This window comes from Echinococcus granulosus (assembly GCF_000524195.1).
Source record: "Echinococcus granulosus chromosome Unknown EG_S00017, whole genome shotgun sequence".
Classification (NCBI taxonomy): domain Eukaryota; kingdom Metazoa; phylum Platyhelminthes; class Cestoda; order Cyclophyllidea; family Taeniidae; genus Echinococcus; species Echinococcus granulosus.
The window spans coordinates 796,502-813,303 of record NW_020170397.1 but is presented as its reverse complement, the minus strand read 5'-3'; the positions used below and the strand labels follow the sequence as shown (position 1 = coordinate 813,303).

General features: G+C 43.1%; 2 protein-coding genes across 2 annotated transcripts; one reads left to right on the top strand and one right to left on the bottom strand. All coding sequences in view use genetic code 11, as the record gives it.

Annotated features, from left to right (window-relative positions):
- Positions 1-4,298: 4,298 nt before the first annotated feature.
- Positions 4,299-6,548, bottom strand: EGR_03358 (DnaJ subfamily B member; the record flags this gene model as incomplete). The annotated part of the gene is made up of 3 exons (XM_024492607.1): positions 4,299-4,901; positions 6,105-6,356; positions 6,390-6,548. 3 exons carry the CDS (start codon positions 6,546-6,548, stop codon positions 4,299-4,301), a joined length of 1,014 nt encoding a protein of 337 aa, XP_024353008.1.
- A 1,800-nt stretch (positions 6,549-8,348) lies between these two features.
- Positions 8,349-12,689, top strand: EGR_03357 (Polypyrimidine tract-binding protein; the record flags this gene model as incomplete). The annotated part of the gene is made up of 12 exons (XM_024492606.1): positions 8,349-8,378; positions 8,682-8,765; positions 8,804-9,235; positions 9,268-9,378; positions 9,450-9,926; positions 10,008-10,316; positions 10,854-10,887; positions 11,275-11,367; positions 11,560-11,851; positions 12,121-12,147; positions 12,344-12,407; positions 12,621-12,689. The coding sequence occupies 12 exons, from the start codon at positions 8,349-8,351 to the stop codon at positions 12,687-12,689; spliced, it is 2,022 nt and encodes a 673-aa protein (XP_024353007.1).
- Positions 12,690-16,802: the final 4,113 nt, after the last annotated feature.

Sequence of the window (16,802 nt, the reverse complement as noted above, 5' to 3'; positions counted from 1 at the left end):
GCGGAGGCATTGAAGGTGTCAAAACTATAAGGCTCCGAGAGAGCAGTGTCCAGGTCGGAGGAGGTATACCAGTACTCCGACATAGCGTAGAACCGAGTGCCCTCAAAGTCCACTGGGGGTTGGTGGATGCCGTTCATGGAGCAGGGGTCCAGACGACAGGGCTTATGCCTCTGCAGCAAAGCCTTCTGATAGGCAATGCATAGTGAGAGATCTCCAGTACCAAGAAAAGTGACAGTATGGGAGGAGGAATTTTCCGTGGTTAAAAGGGTCCTTGAGAGGCTTAAGTCTCGTGGATTTAAGGTGTCTTCCAGACCCGGTTGAAGACAGGGATCCTGCGCGAATGAGAGAAAGGCATCAGCAAAAGCCGGCGGATCTAGAACAAAATTGAAGTAATGTATGCCACCAACCATGAAGATGAATTTTTCTTGTCCGCTTGTGGTGTAATGCAACTGGAGAGTGAGATTAGCGAGTTTTGGTGGCTTGATGTAGCCTGTTGAAGGTCGATAACGCAATTTTAAGAGGCTTGAGTATTGTGAATATTCAATGGCGTTGTGCAGAAGGGAAGACTTGTACCTGGCAAATGAATAAAACGTACAAAGCATTTTTAACCACGTACTGGGAAAAAACTCAGCAATTTTGCAGAGTAAAGTTTACCACGGTACCTTCAAGATTTGCTAAATTAACAACCAACTAGTACGACTCAAAGTACCAGGAATAACCCAATGAAATTGATCCAAGGGCTTTCACAAAGCAAGAATTCTCCTCACAACAGGGCATTTGATCCATATTAAAGGCAAGCATTAAGTAAACGAAGAGGGTAAGTATGAAACCTGAATTGCTATAGGTAGAACAGGAAAACCCGTGATGCCTAAAAAGCAGACTTCCTTCCCCACTAAAAACTGGCAATGTAGAGTAGCTTTACTACCGTAGTAAAAATTCACAAGCAATCAACGCTGGGTCACAACAGTTTCTTTGAACCATTGTACATGAAGGATGTGAAACAAGTGAGCAATTATCAAAGCAACATAATGGTCACAATATTGTCCGAATAAAATTTAAAGCAAAAGAACAGACACAAGATGCCAAAGAGGCCAGTGAAGGCATTGTACTTGGTAAAATTTTAAAAGTATTTGAAATATACGCGGAGATGGTCGAAGACAAAACATTCCAATGTAATGATGGCAGATTTTTGACACGGTTTTGGTGAGAAGAGCAACCTTACCGACTTTTGGTGGTATGAGTGCCATAGCCGAGGAAGGTCATAACGTAGACATTGTAGGTGTGTTTACTACCGATGGTGAAAGGGAGGATGAAGTCCTCGGGCGGATGCATCTCCGAAGGCACCTCATAGGCGATTTGCATGCTCGCCCCGCCCATGTCTAGCATACCCACGGTCTGAAGGGGAGAGTCTGGTGCCAAGAAAGAACATCGCGATTAATTTTTGTACAAACCTGAGAGTGTCGTTTGCATTCATTCAAAATTTAGTAAGTGACGCACTCCTTCTATGGACGTGGCACAAACGTACCAATGACAGAGCTAGCATTTCTAATTCGATGGCGGGGGAACAAAGACTAGTACTAAATCTGGAGACAACCGTTTGACACTATTGGAAGGTGGAATAAGTGAAGAAACTGGCTGCCAGTAGAGAATTCATAGAGGATGATAAACTCTTAGTCTAGGGACATTTGATGGTACAGAGCAAAATAAACAATATAGGATTGAGTTTTATAAACAGAGTTAAAGGAAGGAACCAAAGACAGAAAGAGAAAACTTCCGGTTACATACCGACAAAGTTTCCAAGTAGGTAATTTACAGTTATCCATCCAAATAACGCTTCAGAATAGCCGGAAACAGTTTGAGCCCAAGAATCATCAAACTTGAAATCAAATTCACTTTTTACTGTCTTTCGAACCGTGCTCCAAATGGCATCTTGTTGACTAAGTAAGAGACTGAAATCAGAGATTGGAGACTAACCTATTGGTTAGAAGTCGCATTCCGGCTGTAGCGAGGATGTATACAGGGGTTATAACATGGTGATTTTTCGGGATGTTTTGCGCCGCGAATGAAAGTAAGTTAGCGATATAAGATTGAGCAGAAGAGGGGTTAGACACCAAGGATGAAAGTCCTGGAGTAACCTTTTTCGTTAGAGGGTTCTCTTGACCATCCAAGCATAAGGTTACAGGGGGTAAGACACCATCACCACGATTGCGAAATGGAATGCAGTAAACAAAGAGACGGCTGCCGCTGCTACCGGCATCAATGACAATCGCATAACGACTCTGAGATGATAATGTTGCATCTGAAAGAGTGCTGAGAGGAAGCACAACCGTATAACTATAAGTACAAATAAGAAAAAAAGTAAAGACGCCGGAAATCATGGCTAGTCGACGCCTCCGTTGCAGGCACCTAGCCCCAAGGAACTGAATAGTGCTGGCGAAGCCCACACAAACGGGCTTTAAGTAAACCAATCAGCGCACAAGGCATCATCACTATCATTCACCGGAGATTTTAAAGTATTTCAAATTCAAGTAGTTTTGCAAGAGGTATTTTAGAGCCAAAAAGCTATGCTACCTGCTTGTTTTACGAACATTTTTGAAGGGGCAGTAGACTACTACCAATTAGTTTATTGTAGAGACAAAGGAACAAATAGAGCTTATCCTTTCATTAAATCAACCACCAAGAATAAAACGAAAGAATATTTAATGCTCCCTCTTCCATTAACACGCACTTTTTCGTAAATTCGTCTGTCTGCTCGATCAGTCTCAGCAGGCGACTGCCAAATTGCAAAAGACCAATATGATATTAGGCAACGTCATACCTTAAGTCATACACTGTGCAAGTTTCCCGAGCACCAAAACGATCAATAATTCTGAATCCTAACAGTTGCATCTTACTTCTTAGTGAAAACTAGGTGCTACAAGCACAGCCTCTTCTCCATATACAATACACAGGGATGCTCGCAAGAAGACATCGAGAAAAGTTTTGTCACCGAAACCCCGAATCTATTTAAGATAATTCAATTTTTGGCCACTCGTAGGGTGTAACATCCCAAAATGGGTTGCTTACAAATTAGGGATTTGTAACAGTGATGCCATAGCGTCACGAGAGCCCAGTAATCCAATGTGGAATGGAAGAACATGCCTAAAGTACAGAAGAGCCGGGGGCCTATCATCAGTGCGCAGAGGCTATGCCGTAGGGTGGAATAAAACGGCCACGTAAGCGTACACTTAAAAACATTAATTTATTACTCCACCTTCTTGTCGTAGCCTTAAATGTTTCAATTATTTTAAGAATATACAGGAGTAATTGTAGCTCCCCAAGACTTCCCTGAAGATAAAAGAAGACACAATACTCAAGCAGAACATATATATATATATATACATTCAACATATAAAATGTATTTGGGCTGTTGGCATGGCCCAAAAGCTAGCTTACCCGGCGTGGTACAGTGGCCAAGTAAAAAGTGGCTCTTCATCAAAACAAACAGTTAAACAACCAATGTTTTACAGCAACCTTGAAACAATACTTTTGTTAAGCAGTGTAGGTACTTGCTTGTGCTACTGCAGGATGTATGTTCATACACTTGTGGTGTCTTCCACGAAGTGCACTCCAGTGACGGAGAGCCTGTCAACCACGCAACATACATTTTGAGTGCAATTTATAATAATAATAGACCGCACTGGCTGTTCCAATAAACCTTAATCTGTGAGCGCACCCATCGCTTCCATTTCATGGCCATATTAGGGGGAAGAATTGGCGCCTCCCTCAAGAAAAACGAGTAATTATGCCCCTTCTTTCCCATACCTTCTGCATCGTGTCAGTTCAATCCTGTCAGCATTACACAAGGGCAACTCACGCCTGCCTCGCATTGACCGAGTTCGCAGCAAAAATAACCCAGGCGCACTCCACCCAATTCCAGGCAGTTCCCCCTCACGATGTCGCCCCGCAACACACCACATTCGCTGACTACGCTTATTCTTACCAAGTATCAAGTAGAGAAAAACATCTGCACTGGCAACCCCGAAGCATTAAGTTGTAAAGATGAAATCAGACCACTCCGAGGTACTGGTAACGCACACGAATAGTGGCACAAAAGAACGAGAGCATACCCACGTGGGAAAAAAATCAAGACTAGAAGCAGCATTAAATAATTTTGTTGCTAAGTACAAAGCCTTATCAACAGTAGTTGCAACCGCACGAAAGTGGTCAAGCACATGCAGTACAAACACATAGAGGAAGTGGACAAGCTTGGTAGAGAATGAAAAAGGAGTGACGTGAGTGAGTGAGTACTTCTATTTTCACAGGTTTGGCTGCATGTATGGCGGTAAAATTCGCATCAACGCCTCTCTGTCCGAGGGCGAAATACGATCCGGGTAGACAATATCGAATTCCACAATTATGTCACCGCGACGGTTGGGCTCCTTGGGATAGGGCAAACCCTGGCCGATCACCCGACGGGTAGTACCGGGTTTGATGACACAGTCCTCCACCGTCAACGGTACCTTCCTTCCATCAATGGTGGGCACTTGAATCTGACAGCCACAAAGAGCGTCGCGCAGACCGATCTTAGCGGTGTAGCGGACGTCGGCGCCATCGCGCTTGAAGTACTTGTGCGAGCGATCCTTAACAGTGAAAATGATATCGGCGGGGATAGTGTTGGGACGCTCATCACCCTCTCGAGGGAAGGTGATGCGAGTGCCCGCCTTCCAGCCCTTGCGCACGTCGATGGTGAGTACTTTCTCCTCCGTACCGCCGTCCATACGTCGCCGTGTGATGCGCATCTTCTTAGTAGTGCCATAGAGCACATCCTCTAGGGACACACTCAGGTCGTGGTGAATGGGCGGATCCTGGGTTCGTCGAGTGCGCGACGCACCACCGCCTCCCGTGTTCATAAATATACCCTGAGCGAGAGCACACAAACACGTACATACACAATGATCAACATTTCTACATTCCAATGGTTAAGCGCATTCTCGGTTGAAACGAGCCTATTTAATCTGTAGATAACAAAATATATGCAATCGAACCATTGCTTCGGGGCTTATGAAACTCAACACCAGTCACGGAAATAGAATAATGCTGCTTAAATTGAATTGATAGTTAAAGTAGGCAGAAATGCATAAAATTAGGGAAACTGACCTTACCAGAAATAGAATAACAAAAACACAAAAGAAGATGTGAAATTAATTCGGACACAGAAAGCGAAGAAAAGAACACCATTCAAACTGATAATGGAGGCCAGACGGAAAAGCTGTTCTGTAAACTCTAGTTGATTATCCAGAGAAAGTAACGCTGGAACCAAGAATGAGCGTACATAAAAGTGCGTAAAACTGCTGAACCCATCTAAAAACTGATAGCAAGGTGCACCGAGAAGCGTGCTCGCTTCTGCAGAAGACAGGAGCATTCTTTGATATCAAAGCATGACAAAAATTAGTGCAAGTGGAAGCAATGTCGAAGCTTATACCCTCGTGATTAACCGGAGGCCCGTGATGTAGCCGAATTTGTCTGACTGTAAAAATCCTGGTTAAAGCCATTCTGAACAGCATCCGTAAACAGAAAAAAGTCTACACATGGTTGCGTGAAGACGCGGTGTATTCTGCATGGCTGACGAAGCCATGAACAATGGCAAGTGACATGCTAAACTGAGTAAATTACAACGGGATCAGTTGGTTGCCAATAATACTTGGATTCTGCGGTTATATCACATGATATGGACAACATAAGGGCGACACATTGAACGGTCACACAAAGCTACTGGAAGACTTTTACGGAAGACTAAGAAAATTGCAACAAATGTAGGCTTTCACATGCACTTTTTATAAGTCCACTAGAACAGCGAATGACAACCGCCTACGACTTGAAATAAAATATACTAATTACTACTTACCTAGGGCAGACAATTTCAAATTAATATCACATCAAAAGAGAACGACCAATGGAAGGTATAGACCCACACCAAAAACAGTAGACTTTGCAAACCATAACATTCAAGTCATGAGTAGTCACCTGATATGTAATTTAGGCCTCCATCAGGTGTATTTCTTACAAGCAAATTATTCACCACAAATAAAAAAACGTTTAGTTTAAATAAGAATTCAACCTACACTGAATGCACCTCGGTTAAGGAAATCACTGTCAACATCCATGAATTCTGCGCCTCTATTACCAGTGCCAAAACTCATGAAGGTGCTGAAAGGATCGTCCGTGCCAAAGAATGCTCGGAAGGTCTCACGAGGATCACTGGTAAAGGTGAAAGTGGCGCCTTCAGATCGACCACTTGGACCACCAATACCGCCTTTAAGGCCTTCTTCACCATACACATCATAAATTTCCCTTTTCTTTGGATCACTCAATACCTAAACAGATTTATAAATGGAAAAAACAAGTACCTCGTAGGCTTCGGCAACCTGTTTGAACTTCTCACCAGCATTTGGTGATTTATTCTTGTCAGGATGATATTTCAGGGCCATTTTTCTGTAGGCCTTTTTAATATCCTCTTCACTAGCTCCTTTTTCAAGGCCTAGCACCTTGTAATAATCGACGCCCATAGCAGAAAGACCACAGAGAGCACACGGTAGTGGTGCACAAACAAAGTTACTAGAACCTTCTTTTCAACTCTTCTATTGGCTAGTCTTCTAAAATTTGATTGGTTAAATTACAGTGTAGGTGGTGTTCATTATAACTATGATTCGATCTAAGGGCACTAACTAAAATTACACATTTTAACTATAGTCGTTTTGTGGCTCCAACCCATTCATCTTGGTAATTTATCTTTGTGGCTTTGTTGTAATGAAAACAGCTTATTTTAACGAGTGGCTGATCGTCGTGGTAATTCCAAATACTCCAACTCGTTCTACATTAAAATCAGGAATATTTTGATAACGCAGTCTTAAATGCAAGCACAAAATTTCTAATTAGTGAATGAAATTAAAGCTTCCCATGCTAGCATGATTTAATATGACTATGGGTAAGGAACAGGACTCTGCATGAGTAATAAAGCCATGTAAACCCCGTGCGGATTAAGGTCGCTGATCACCAAACCCAGGTGATACAGAAGAGCAACACCAAATCTAAGAAGATTGAAGCTTTCTTAGTTCCAGCAAATTCCCGATTTCTAGTTTTTCCCCATGATCCCTGATAGGCCAGGAGCCAGTGTAGTGTACCTCTAAGGTGGTAAGCGAGCTGACCGGACCAACCTTAAGGCCTAAATCCCTTCATGGATATGATCGGAAAGGGCGAATCCCGGTTACCTTTAATAACCCTCATCTCCCGTAAAAACTCTTACTAATATAAAACGATATACATCATACTGCCAGGTTTCTTCAATTAATGGGTTTTAATTAGAGTTAGGAAGAAAAAACAGCAGATATATTTGGAAAACCCCATTTAATTACAGATGACTGCGCAAACACCAAACGATTTCTTGCGGGTGCAACTACCTAGAACATGAACTGAGATCTAGAAAGTCCCCTTTGTAATTTCGTTTAGAAACAAATCCCAGCACTGATCAGAAGGCCTTGGTGACTTACTTAACTCTTCTTATCTGGTTTCGCAGCAACCGCAAGATTCGTCTTTACACTCTCGCTGGGAAGCATGGCGTTCGAGCCGTGTCAGTAGCACTCTAATTCATCTACCTGTCTGTGTATTATGACCATTTCTAGTTTCAGAATAAATGCGGGCTCTACACACCTAAATTGAGGCGATGTGAACATCAATTTTTGAGGGAATATTAGAAATGAGAAAGACAGTAGTGACAGCCCTAATTACTAAAATGACTCTAACACCGATGAAATTAACACAAATACATGAACGATGATAGACCTATCGGTAGTGCTCCGAGACTTCCCTCATGGTGAAAGAAGGCGTAATACTCGATCAAAATAAGTGCATGCGACGTAGGAAAGACCAGGACCGCTAGCATGGCCCGAAATCCAGCCCACCCGGCGAGGTACAATGACCCTAATGGCGTAGCTTTTTAGCTATACTGACTGCTTAACAAAAAACAACGGCTTGCACATTATTTGGTTTAAGGTTCAATATATGCCTTATATATGTTCCATAAAAAATTTCTTTAATATAATAAACCCGTTTGTTTAAGATCGTGTTTACACCTTATGCACTACAGGCACATGTTGTCTAGCAAAGAATTTCAAGTGAACTTTATTAGTAGTAACTTCTTTTACACGTATACATGCGACGAATGGATTTCAAAGGTTTTTAGTAGGCGTAATTGATTCAGCCTTGATATGGTAAACTTGAGGTTTGGATTTTTTAAATAGTATTTCATGCCATGCCTTTGAATGAACCACTAGAAGTCCTTTGTTGGTGAACTCGCGGCTGTGTCCGCCATGTCTTCATTGTCATACTCCCAACTTATGGTACGTGTAATTGCGTTCGACTGAGCTTGCGTTTCTGATTCTAATTTATCACAGATTATCATCATAGTTTTGTAAACATCTTGTGCATTGCAGAAATAAACATGAGTCCCCGATTACTGTTCTAAACGATTACTTTTTTGATGTTTTAGTCCAGCAAGCGAAAGGTAATTTTCTCCCGTTAACTTGTAGTTCTTTTTAAACCCTTTTGCTTCCATATTTGTTTCATATGCTAATTTTGTAGTTTCTTGCACGTCTATGTAGCGCAACTGGGCCTTTAATTAATTGGGTGGTCATAATTTTCAGCGCGTTCCGGATGCAGAAGCTGTAACCTCTAATGGTGAAGGGCATGCTGCCGCAATGGAAGTAGAAATTAATGAACATAAGAAGGTATGGTTTTGTTACATATTCTTGTATTACTGTTGAAGTCAAGAATGGACCAAGTAGATACCCCTTTATCCAATGTTGTCCACATCCGAAGCCTTCCTGTAGATGCTACTGAACAGGACGTCACACTCCTAGCGATTCCCTTCGGTTTTTTGAAGAATATGGTGTTGTCAAAACGAAGTAGTCAGGCCCTCATAGAAATGGAGCTTCTTGAAAGTGCCATGGACATGGTGGAATATTATCAAGAATACCCAGCTATACTACACGGTCGTCAGCTTGTTCTACAATTTTCTAAACACCCACATTTGGAATTAAAGGCGGAGAATGCTATAGTGAACCAAGCTATTCAAAGGGCGAATTCGGTTGTACAGCAAGACCTTTCTGGAGCTAATCAAGGAAATCCGAATACCGTCCTTCGAATCATCATTGAGGATATTATGGATCAGCAAATTAATCATATTATTATCTACAAAGTAAGGTCACTTCTACTGGTGTACAGTCTTAGATCTTCCATAGGTTCGGGAAGATCCTCCGCGTTATTATTTTCCTTAAGAATGACCATTATCAAGGCTTTATCGAGTTCGAGAATCACCTACAAGCTTTCGTGGCCATGCTGGTAAATCAGCTACCAAGTATCCATTGGTGTACTTTTATTACTTGGCTTTAACGAACTGGTGAATGCTTTAGCATTTAAATCGGCAAAATATCTACACTGGATGCTGCCACCTTTCGGTGGAGTTTTCTAAAAATCGCGGTCCCCTCGAAATCCGTCAGGAGAGCCAGAAATGCCGTGATTACGTGCTTAACCCATTAACAGAAGATGAGTTGACGAGTCTTCGTAGGCTGCCATCAGCTGGAATGTCTAACAATGTGTCCCATGGTGGTGGGCATGGTCAGGGTGGTCACGCTTTCGGCCCGAATTCCGCCGTTGCTGCCGCAATGTCTCAATTTACTGGTACAGCTGGTGGTCCGACTATGCTGCATCCACATCAACAAACTCCTGCTGCTATGCCACCCGCCTGGGTGGCTGCAGCGGCGAACAACAACGCCTGCCGAATGACCGAGTTCACCACACAACTTATGGCACTTGCTCAACAAGCTGGTTTGCAGCTTTCTCCTGCCGCTGCAGCTGCTACTGCCAGTTTCATGTCGCTTTCCGCGCAGGTGAATTACCATCTGACACGATTTCTGTGGTTGTATGGCATTGTAGTTGTGTTCCTACTCGTTACTACCTTTGATTGACAGAGTGGTGCGGCATTTCCCAACGCGGCGAATGGGGCGGCCATTAATCCTACTATGGCATCCCTGCTGGCGTTCTCAGCTGCAGCTAATAATGCGGCTGCTAATCAAGGTCAGTCCGGCAGTGGCCGTGCTGGAGGCGGAAACGGTCAGTTTTCAGGTGCCGGATCGGTTTCGCAGTCAGTTACTGCCCTGCAAAAGCTCACTGCAGCTCAAGCGGCCGCAGCTGCTGCCCAGTCATCGTCTTTGGCAATCCGTTTACCTCTAAACAATAATGGAAGCACCGTTCTCATCGTCTCCAACCTCAACGAGGAGGTACGTCTATGTATCACGAATAGAGGATGGGTTTGATATATCACCGTTCCAGGAGACTATTTCATCGACCAATCTTCGTTTTCTTCTCGTCTAATAATCTGGATGTCATTTGAATTCCAAACCATTCTTAAATTTTCCAAAGACGATTTTAAGTGTGATTTACAGGGCGTCTTTTTCCCGTTTCTTTTGGTCCTTAGTGCTCTTTTCACGCGCAGCTTAATTTTTGGTAAAATATTTGTATTTATTTTTACGCCGTTTCGATCTAAATTTATCTATACACAAGGCCATTAACGACTGTCCTATTCGTTTTCTTGCTTTCGCTCCAATGTTCTTTCAGCTTACTCTGGTTTTTCATTCTTTTCTGTTTCTCCCTCTCTCTCACTTGAATCATCAACTGCGTCGTCTTCGTCGCGTGTCTACTCTAAAATCGTGGTGGATCATATGTGGATCTTGTCTGTGATACTTCTCTTGCCCAATTTTCCTATACTTGTCACTTATCCTCTACCACATCTTATCCATTTATCAATTTTAATTCAGCGAGTGTATCCGGACGCCTTATTTACCTTGTTTGGTAAGCTCCTTTTTGCTTGCTTCGTTTACACAAGTTCCATACCGCCCTATTCTTTATTCGTCCGGATTTATTCCTTACCAGCTGTATATATAAGGTAGTGCATAGAGGAAACAGGTATTGGCCATACACACCTACTACTGTCTTACTCTCCTTTCGCTACCTAACAACAGCTACCGACTTCGAACCCCGTCTTACTTTGGCCGTTATCCTACTAGGGATTCCACATTCATTCCTTGACCAATGTAGCAAAATTCCTTTTATAAGTACAGCAGGTTCTTTTGTCAGGTAGTGGTTGAGTAATATCGTTATGTGCTTCAAATTGGAAGCATATATCTAAAAAAGGCATCCTCGATGTGCTACTTACCTTGGCTACACGTATTTATTTAGGTGTTTACGGAGATGTGGTGCGCGTGAAGATAATGTTTAACAAGAAGGATACTGCTCTTATTCAATTCAGTGACTCCCAACAAGCCATACTGGGTAGGTATATGTGTTCCCACTTGTTCATTGAATGCCACTGTAAAGATTTGCTCTAGTAGCGGCGGCTACTTATTTATTCAGTTCAGCGTAATTAGGCAATCCGTAATTAGAAGTATGGTGTGGCAGGTATTACGAGTGTGCGTAAGCTTAACGCAAACTAAGCCCACCTTTTGCTTGGTGGCTCCCTTTTAGCTATGCAGTATTTAAACCAAAAAGTGCTTTGGGGCCAGCCGATGAAGATAGCCATCTCGCGCCACAACTATGTGCAGCTGCCAAAGGAAGACAAGGACAATCACCTGACCAAGGACTACTCCAATAACCTGCTCCATCGATTTAGAAAGCCTAACTCGAAAAATTATCAAAATATTTATCCACCAAGCCATGTCCTCCACTTGAGCAATATCCCTCCAAGTGTTACAGAGGATGACGTCCGGACGTTGTTCCGCTCGAAGGGTTTCGATGTAGTAGGGTTCCGTTTTATGCAGTAAGTTGACTACCTACCTATATCAATGCAGGTATAAGCATTAGCGTAGGCAAGTTTTTCAATGCAGTAGATTCATGAGCTCTGTGGGTCAATTGTGTTTTGTTTCAAACAACTGTGCTTTTTGAATTTATTATGAAAGCTAATAAGAAGGAAGTAGACGCACTCTAGGAACCCGACATATATTGGCTGATCTAGCCATCACGATTACTCTTTACATTGTACCAGTCTGCGTGAATTAAGGAGTCACTTTCGCGACATATTTTTCTTAGATTTTATCAGAAACATCCAGAGCAAGCGTAAGTGAATTGCCGTGGTCTTTTTGTAAACGCACACCCGCTTACCCCTTCTCGCAATCTAATGATAAATTAACCCTTACTTGGCGGACTGCTAACCAGCTTGCTTGTCGTCCACAAGTTTGGAGCGAGAAATAGTATTTCTCTTCATAATCGTCTGTTACGGCACCTCGTTGAGTGACTCTGATTTCCATTTCAGAAAGGATAACAAGATGGCTCTCGTACAGCTGGACAGCGTTGAAAGTGCTATGGAGGCCCTCATCGTAAGTTGGTTGCTTTGACATCTGGGAAGACATAAATCGAAGTTGAGTTAGGTGCAGTGCTTTGTTGAACTCCACCTCCATTTTGGAACTCATGCAATATTCTCATTCCACCGTTCTTCCTGCAATTTGTCGGAGTTGTTTTGGCTGTTTATATATTTTTTACCCATTTAAAGGCGCTGACTAGTTCTTGTGCTTCTCATTTCCTTTTCCCAGGCCCTTCACAACACCCAACTGAGTGAAAACTCACATTTGCGCATCAGCTTTAGCAAGTCCGCAATCTAGCGTCGATCTGATCTCGCATAACCCTTGTTGTTCCGTCTGCGTTTGCTTGCTCTCATAAGAGACGGAGAGCAAGCACCAACCCCTGCCGACGGAGAGAGTAAAAAACTGCCTCTTCCCCCGCACAGTTGGCCATTTTGAGGCCCTTTGCATATCTTCTTTTTCCTCGCGTTTTGGAATCCCACAATTTCACAATAGAAATACTGTCCAATATTTCGATTTACTATTGACGGGTCCATTTTAGCAGTTGGTGCGTTTGCTCATCCTGCCTCCGCAAACCCATCGTGGTTCGTTCGAAGCTGCAGCAGCGCGCGTTAGGATTGACGTAGATTACGGACGGGATGACGCTGTCGACGTCTAGTGCAAGGGAGGGGTGAAAATGGGCTCAGTCTCGCTTTATACGGTCCTCTTAGTTGTCATAACTTGGGGGGTCGTGAAAGCGGAGCCCTTTTACTGGGTCTCGTCTGCATTCGGTGCAGGCGGGCGCGAGGTCCGTTCTCCCTCTTGGGGCTCGATTAGGACCAGAGGTGCTGCTGATCAGTTCGCGGTGGTTGTCTTGGTGCTTCTCGGGCTCAATTCGTAGTTAGTCCCCTGGTACGTTTTGGGCCAGTGTGGGTTCTGACAACCCCCAAGGTATGATGGCATCTCAATCTACTGATGAGGCACGGAGTCGGATTTATTCGGTCCAAAAGGGAGTGTATTTGTGGTGCTCCATTTGTCGGTGGACATGCACTCGTCTCCGATGATGCGTTTGATGGCATAACTCACAGCTGTGCTTGAATTTGGCGCTCATCTATTCCGCGAAAACCTTGATGACAAAAAGGCAACATCTAGTAGGTGCGTCAAAATGACAAATGTGTTCCATTTTTAAACAGCGTTTGGGTATGCACAGCCCGATGAGAGTGTTCACTCCAGGGGGAAAATAGTAATAGTGATAAACTGTCCCACCGGTCTCACACCACACACCAATTATTGTGGAAGTCCATTCACTTGCAAAGCCAAATAAATTCTATTCAATTTGCGAGCAAAAAACATAACCATTGATCTAATTCACCATATCAAAAGTTTAAAATGAGGAGCAGCGTGGAATAATCTGTCTTCTTGCGTTGAGCAGTCCGTTTAAATACTTGTGTCAGCTAATCGAGATTCTTCCGCTTGAGACTAGAATGAAGTGCCTCGTAGATTTTCTCCGCTTTCACGGGGCCTATGCCAGGGCAGCTCTCCAGCATCTTCCTGTCCGCCTCTATGATACCTGAAACGGTCTGTAATAAAAGACATAAACATTTATAATACAACGACTTCGGAGAATTTCTCCTCAAAGGTTATAAAAAGGGTGATCTACCGGTATGCAGCATGTTGAATGTAAAGCAACTCAAGCAAAGTGCAGTGGTGAGTACTTCAGGCACAGGGGGAGATGCTGCCCTAACCTGGTTGGAAGTACCCAACTTATTTCAGGTCACTTGACCTGCAGAGAATCTCCATTTGTATAAGAGCTATCCAGTGACAACAGGACCACTGATGCAATCCCTGATTTGCCTCCTGCCAAATGCAACAACAGTTTGAGGGGGCAAAGAGGCCCATGAATCCCGGGGGCAAAGGGTTTGAAATTCAACAATTAAAGTTTTAATTTTACTGTTGAGAGTGCAGCACCAAGGTGTCACCTGCACAAGATTACCCATAGAATCGCTTTCTTAGAGTTATTTTTGAGAACTAATGTGTAATTTACAAATCTGAGTGAAAGGACGCCCCTAGGGTAGAACTCTCGAAAGGCTCATGAGCTGCTTAGCTACTGAATAAGTGCAAAATACACGCACACATACATATTGAGAAATTTTGCGTGGGAAAACTCCAACCGAAGCGAGTGAAAGTGACCTCATCCAGATTAAAATACTCAGGAGTCGGCAGAAAAATCACATAAACCATACTTTTCAAGCAGTGTTGAACTATTTCAACAAATTGACAGGGTGGAGAAGCTATGCGGATTCCGCCCTTATAAGACAAACGACCGATGGCTGGAAAAGATGGGATCTGGAATCCGCCATTTATTCGCTGTTACGACATTGGAGGTGAGCCACCTTTACCTTAAGACGAAATCTGACATGACGAGGATAAGTCATATTTGACAGACACCAGCGTTCCGTCTTATCATGAGGTACCAAACCACAATACTTGCTAAAATAGCAAATGCTGCTCGTTTCACGATGCACTTTAGCACGTTTTGGATTCCAGCTTCACGGGACCTTGTTGGTCAATTTACAAACAAGACCCACCCATTACGATCGCTTGGGTGAAATGATATGAGGGTGTAATTCAATATCTGGTCGAAATTGGTCGGGAGAGAGAGACCGGTTTCCTCTCACGACAGCGTATTCGAGTGACTGACTACCGCGCAAACAATACTATTCAAATTTCAACATCTGAACTCTGAAAGTCACTTCTTCGGCCGTCATTTCTTCCAGCCACATTGAAAATTCCCGTCTTGAAGACCTATCCGTTATCGATGAAGGAACCGGTCTGATTGTCATTCTCACCCATATGGTAAATCAGAACCATAATTGTCCCACCATCATCTCCACAAGCAGCGCGTATACGTGACGGTGTGTACATGCTCTTCTGTGGTAAGCCTGCAGTGCTGAAACTCGGTCGTGACGGTGCGTAATAACATACTAACCAGTATTTGTAAGTGCATAGCCACGACCCTGTGCCCGCATGTTCCCATTGAAGAAGAAAATTAATCACAAGCATGAAGTTTAGGCGAGACCTTAACACTAGCATTACAACACGACCATACAGAAGCGATGACCATAGGGGTCAAATAAAGTGAGCACAGTACGGAAAACAAAAGAGAACTGCGGATTTATTGAATGTACATGGATGGAATCACCATAGGACAAGTGATTGCAAAAAAAGTGGCGTGATTGTCACGCCGGTGCTATAATGCGGCAAAACAAGGTGGTATGCAAATCCACACCACCAACAAAATTTCGCTTTTCATACCGAACCGCTGAAGTTTACCATTGTGAATTAGTGTAAACTGGAGTTGTAAGTGAAGTAATTGTTTCAACCACTGCTGGTGGTATGCATACCGAGATGATTGACGTGGCACCTTAAATTCACTTTCGGTTAAACGCCCCACAGGGCTCGGGCTAATGAACACACAGAAACAACAATAAGACATGTAGTAGTGAATGCCGCCTAGACTTCACCACATCCATTTCATGTACACGCCAACGCGCATAAAAAGGTGTCTTCTGGTTGAATTTACGAGTGAAGAAATGCAGGGATCACGTTTAGTAGAGAGTTAAAGCTATTAATCAAAAAATGCGTGCAAAATAAGAAATTGGAAGCACTAAAGCTCGACCAATCCGCTAATTTGAGGCATGGAAGTATGCACGGAATTCAGGACTATTCAGAGTGACAGATACCTTACTGATTAAAAAAATCGGGTGATGATGAAAACGTGGAACAGTTAGATAATCAGAAATAGGCAAATCTATTTTGTTTCATATAGCAGTCTAATGGTGTCAACCTTTCCATCGTACTCCCTCAACATACCAACAACTGGCATCGGTCTGATCAACTGATGTCAATTTCTTGTTTGATGAGGCAACGCAACGTGAAAAAGAGGCAGCGGTGGTAGAATCATATGATTTGATGTAGCTTTAGATCCCCATATGCATGATCCGTAATCAGTGATGATGCTCTGAAAAGCCTGAACCTTTCCGATTTGGCAGGGAGTGCTCTTCAGCATCATGAGCATGCTTTCTAAGAGGCAAGTGGAAATGCCAAATACATGGTAGGAGAGATATGCATGTGCATCAAAATAATTATTACCGAGTTGGGTTTAATCATGATATGAAACGGTTAAATTGCCACCTCTACAACACTTTTTACAAAATAATGACAAGTATCACTCGGTAATGGTGGTGGCTCATTAGAGGCACAAGTATATTTAACTAGGAGATAGAATGTTTGGGAGTGATAGTGCTTTTCCTGATCCTCAAGGGTGTAATTTGTCTCACTGATACTACCATTCTTAGAGAGTCGCCCTTTAATGAACTTTTAAGCAATGAGATTTTCCCATACACACACACACACACACACACACACACACAC